General features: G+C 46.7%; 1 protein-coding gene across 1 annotated transcript; it reads right to left on the minus strand.

Moving 5' to 3' along the window:
- Positions 1 to 207: 207 nt before the first annotated feature.
- Positions 208 to 3745, minus strand: ACTL8 (actin like 8). Its single transcript, XM_004377198.1, has 2 exons — positions 3398 to 3745; positions 208 to 960 (listed from the first exon to the last, which is right to left on the minus strand). The coding sequence occupies exons 1-2, from the start codon at positions 3743 to 3745 to the stop codon at positions 208 to 210; spliced, it is 1101 nt and encodes a 366-aa protein (XP_004377255.1).
- Positions 3746 to 5170: the final 1425 nt, after the last annotated feature.

Consider the following 5170-nt stretch of genomic DNA (forward strand, 5'->3'; position numbering starts at 1 on the left):
CCCCCTCTAGGGTTTCCAGGGAAGATGCCCTGCTCCTATGGGTTGGATGCCACTCTGGAAACAAGATAAAACTCTAAAACCTAAAACATCATGACTTCATAGCTCTAAAACCAGCTAACTCCATATTCTCCACCACCGCTAGACCCTTTTGCTAAAACCCATCTGCCTCTGCCCATCTAAGCTCATTCACAGGAACAAGCCAACAGGTTACAACCTCATACTCTCGTCATATTCCTCTTTGGTCATCCACTTGGACCTGTAAGTAGAAAGATGAGCCACCATAGATGCTCCTAGCCAGACACTGAAGTTTCGATTGGAACCCGCCCAGATTATAGCCTCGGTGGAGGAAAAGTGATTGGTGGTCAGCTCCTTGTACAGGCGCTTGGTAAAGCCGGGGTACAGGGTGTTCCCCCCACAGGCCACCACATGGGACATGAGCAGCGGGTGCATCGAGGTGTCGCAGGTCTCCAGGGACTCCACGAAGGCCTGGGAGATGCTGGGCCCTGGCAGGTCGAACACCTGGGGGCTGAAGAACATCTCAGGAGCAAGTCGCTGCAGAGGCGTCAGCTCCACTGTGGTGCCATCAGGGAGCTGGTAGGTGTTGCTCTCGTCGGAGCCACTGGGCAGGCTCTGACGAAAGTCCAGTGCCTCAGCCAAATTCTGTGGCACGTAGCACTTGCTAATCTGGGTCGTGGCGACTGTCTCCAGCTGAAACAGGTTGTGCCGGTCACTATCTTCCTTAAAGAGGCTCTTGAAGAGGTAGGCGGAGAGATCCTGGCCGGCAAACTCCAGCGTCTTACAGCTGGAGGGCAACGGAAGACCCAGATGAAAAGATTTCACACGGGTCAGGCCATAGCCAGAATCGACCACCACGCCGGTCAGGAGGCCAGAGGCATACAGTGACATCTCCAGCTGGTCAGCCAGGAGGAGAGAAGGGACATCCAGCAACTCAAACATAATCTGCAAGAAGGGAGACATGTTCAGTGCATTTTCCCCAAATATAGGGCTTGGACCCACTTCTATTTCCCCAAGACCTAGATGTGCTCAACTCTTAAAGTGGACAACGACATGGACTCCCATTCTAGGAGACTCACAGCCTGCCCCTAGAACGGCAGTTCTGGGGCCCTGGAGTTCATGCTGTGGGGACAAGGGCAGGTGGCCAGGGGGGCTCTAGAGAGCTAGTGATGGAGCTGGATCTGCACTCAGAGCTTGTTTGACGGTGACCGTTCAGACTGTATTGGTGGAGAGCGGGGAAGAGCCGTCAGACTGCAGGAGGCGGATGGGTTTGCAGCCTGAATCATCCCTTTAGAAGAGATTATAAAAGTAACAAGCCCTGCATATTCACCGCTGCCTCCAAAAATGTGGAGGTAGAAAGAAATTCACTCACTGCCTTTTAGGGAAAAACTTTTTTTTTTTTTTTCATAGTAACTCTCCGAACTTCAAGGCAAAACTGGAATTCCAATATTCAGGATTTGGCAAAATTCCTGGGCTGACTTTTTCCCCATGTCCCATCACCCCCTGGATCTTTACCCCTGTTGCCATTGAGTCGATTCCAACTCATGGCAACCCATGTGTTACAGAGGAGAACTGCTCCATAGGATTTTCTTGGCTGTAATCCTTACAAAAGCAGATTGCCAGGCCTTTCTTCTGCAGTGCCATTGGGTAGGTTTGAATCACCAACCTTTTTAGGTTAGTAGTTGAGTGCAAACTGTTTCCACCACTCAGAGACCCCTTAGATCTTTACAGAGTCCCACCCAGCCCCCACCCTCTGGCAGGGATCTGAACCTATGGGTGCAGAAAGGCTGTAACTGTCCACCATTCTCTGGCCCCTGGCCACTTACTTACCTCTTTAGGCCCCAGCAGGCCTATCCTGTCCCCTCAGTGGAAGGAATACCCCCTCCATTTCTACCCTCAGAATATTGCCCCCCACCCCATCATCCATTTCTCAAACAGCAGCCAAGGTCATCTTTTTAAAACAGAAAATCAGGTATCACGCTCCTTCTTAAAATTCTCCAGGAGCCTCCATTCATTGAGAACAGGGCTCAGCAAACTTCTTCTGTAAAGGGTCAGACAGCATTGCCAGATTTAGCAAATATAATACAGGACGCCCAGTTAAATTTGAATTTCAGATAAATAGCAAATACTTTTTAGTATAAGTATGTCCCATATAATATTTGGGATATACTTATACTAAAAAATTATTTGTTGTTTATCTGAAATTTAAATCTACCTAGGCATCCTATATGTTATCTAGCAAACTTATGATCCTAAGTATCTTAGGCTTTGCAGGACATACAGTATCTGTTGCAACTACTCAACTCTGCTGTTGGAGTGTGAAAGTAGTTATGACAACATGCAAATGATGGGTGTGGCTCTATTCCAATAAAGCTTTATTTACAAAAACAGGTGGTGGGCCAGATTTGGCCCACAGGCAGTAGTCTTCTTACTCTTGATTTAGAGTAAAACTCAAACGCTCCCCCAAGCCTCTGCTGACCTCACCATCCCACTTGCCTCCAGTGACCCCCTCCCCCACTTGCTGGGCTCCAGCCTCATTGGCTGAAGTCACCTCCTCAGAGAAGCCCTCCTTGACTACCTCTCAAAGGGGCTCTTCCTCTCCCCACTAGTCAACTATCTCTCCATATTGTTTCTACAACCAATCACTATCTGAAATTCATTTTTGTTAGCTTATTCGTGGTCTGAGTCTTCCCCCAGAATGCAAGCTCTATGAGGGCCAGAACACTGTCTGTGAACATTTATGGCATCCATGAATGAATATCTGGTATCTCCTCTCTTGTGTCCTACCCACAGAATATTTTAATTGCTGTATCTCCACCTGCAGGAGGAGCCTCTATAAGCCCCTCTCACCTAGCACTGTGCCAGGCACACATTAAAAAAAAAAAAATACTGTTTGCCATCAAGTCGATTCCAACTCATGGCAACTCCATATGTTATAAAGTAGAACTGCCCCGTAGGGTTTTCTTTACAGAAGCAGATCGCCAGGCCTTTCTTTTGTGGCACCTCTGGTTGGGTTCAAACCACCAACCTTTAGCTAAGTAGCCGATCAGAAACCACTTGCGCCACACAGGGACCTGGGCACATACTGTTGTTATGTGCCATCGAGTTGATTTTGACTCATAGCAACCCTACAGGACAGAGCTGCCCCACAGAGTTTCCAAGGAGCAGCTGGTGGATTCGAACTGCTGACCTTTTGGTTAGCAGCCTGAGCTCTTAACCACTTCCCCACCAGGGCTCCAGGTGCATACTAGGTACCCAGAAAGCATTGTGGGACAAATGCTTCAAGAAGCAGAATTCTCAACACCTGTCATGTCCAGACACAATGCCACCCAGTCCAGCCTCCTCCCCAGCCCCAAAGAAGGCAGCCCAGAGAAGGCCTTACCTCCAGGGTCTTCCGTCGGTCCGAAGGCTCCCTCAGGGGGTTCTCGGTGATGATCACTGGGGAGTCCTCGTGCTCATGCCTGTGTTTCTCCAAGACAAACGACCAGATGTGCTCCACGCCCTCCCAGTTGAGCACGCGGCCGCGCTCAATGGGGTAGCTGAAGGTGTCAGGATGGCAGAAGTCGATGCCCAGACTCACACGTCTCCGAGCATAGCTGGGGCCGGGGTTCTCCCGGCATGGTATGTAGTTTACGATGCTTGGTAAAACCATCTGGGGTTCATTCCAACCAGACAAACCAGCCTTCAGAAAGCCAGACCCGTGGTCGATGATAATGGTTCTTGAGCCCATGGCAGAGGCAGATAGAGAGGTCTTCTGGATGTGGCTTCCCGAAGATGTCCGGCAAACTAGGGCCACCTATGGAAGAATGAAGCAGAGTATTGATGAACTGTTTCTAGGCCACCATGGACTGCTTCCCAGCCCCACACTCAGAGTCAGGCCTCAGGCTCTCCCTGAAGCTTGCTCATTTCCCCTTCCAAGCTTTGCACAAGCTCTAAACCGTGCTTGGCATGTTCTCTCATCCCAAACTCCCAATCATCCTACAAGGCCCACCTAACAGGTCTTATCTGGGAAGTTCTGCCAATCCCCACTCCTTCCCACCAAGCTTCCTCCATTGTACTTTGCACATATGCCTATTACATCAGGTGGTGTTTTTGCTCCACAAGAGCAAAGGTTGGGTCTTATTACTATTTGCAGACTTAGTAAGAAGCTTGGCACATAGGAAGGACTTGGTGGACACTGGCTGCCTCATCAGAGGACTCAGGGAGCAGGAAACAGCAGTCTCAGGAGCCATTGTCTTCAACACCAATAGTACTATAGTAGCAACAGCAGCAGTAGCAGTAACAATAATAAACAATGATGATGATGTAGCTATACAGCTACCATTTCTAGAGTACATACCCTCTACCTATCACTACAAGGAAACTTTTACATATTATATTTAACTATGTGAAACTGTCCTTTATACAGGTCAAAATGGTCGAAAATCAGCAAATTCTTATGGCTCAACCTAATATTTTGATTCATTTAATCTTCACCATGATCCTACAAGGCATGTCCCATTGTTACACTCATTTTACAGATGAGGAACTTGTATCCAGAACATATAAAGAATTCTCAAAACTAAAAAATAAGAAAAACAACCTGATTTTAAGATGGGCGAAAGATTTGAACAGACACTTCACCAAAGGAAATACATCAGGAGCAAATAAGCACATGAAAAGATGTTCAACATCATTAGTCATTAGGGAAATTAAATTAAAACAACAATTAAATACCACTACAACCCTATTAGAATGGCCTAAATTAAAAAGACTGACCATACCAAGTGTTGGAGAGGATATGGAGGAACTGGAACTCTCATACACTGCTGGTGGGAATGCAAAAACATACATCTATCATATGACATAGCAATTCCACTCCTAGGTATTTACCCAAGAAAAATAAAAACTTATATTCACCCAAAAACCTTTGTGCGCATGTTTATAGTTGCTTTAATCCTAACTACCCAAAAGTAGAAACAACCCAAATATCCTTCAAATGGAGAATGGATAGGTAAACATCCATTCAACTGAATAAATTCATCCATTCAATTGAATTCAATTCAATCAATAAAAATGAACAAATAACGGATACATACAACATGGATGAATTTCTAACGCATTAAACTGAGGGAAGGAAACCAGACTCAAAAAACTATATACTATATGATTTCAA

Source organism: Trichechus manatus, unplaced genomic scaffold (genome assembly GCF_000243295.1).
Source record: "Trichechus manatus latirostris isolate Lorelei unplaced genomic scaffold, TriManLat1.0 scaffold00048, whole genome shotgun sequence".
In the NCBI taxonomy this organism is placed as follows: domain Eukaryota; kingdom Metazoa; phylum Chordata; class Mammalia; order Sirenia; family Trichechidae; genus Trichechus; species Trichechus manatus.

Excerpts from the sequence above, each read along its gene's own strand:
- ACTL8 (XM_004377198.1), bottom strand. The coding sequence starts at position 3,745 with ATGGGCTCAAGAACCATTATCATCGACCACGGGTCTGGCTTTCTGAAG. Across the intron at positions 961-3,397 it reads ACCGACGGAAGACCCTGGAG|ATTATGTTTGAGTTGCTGGA; the intron begins GTAAGGCCTTCT and ends CCCTTCTTGCAG.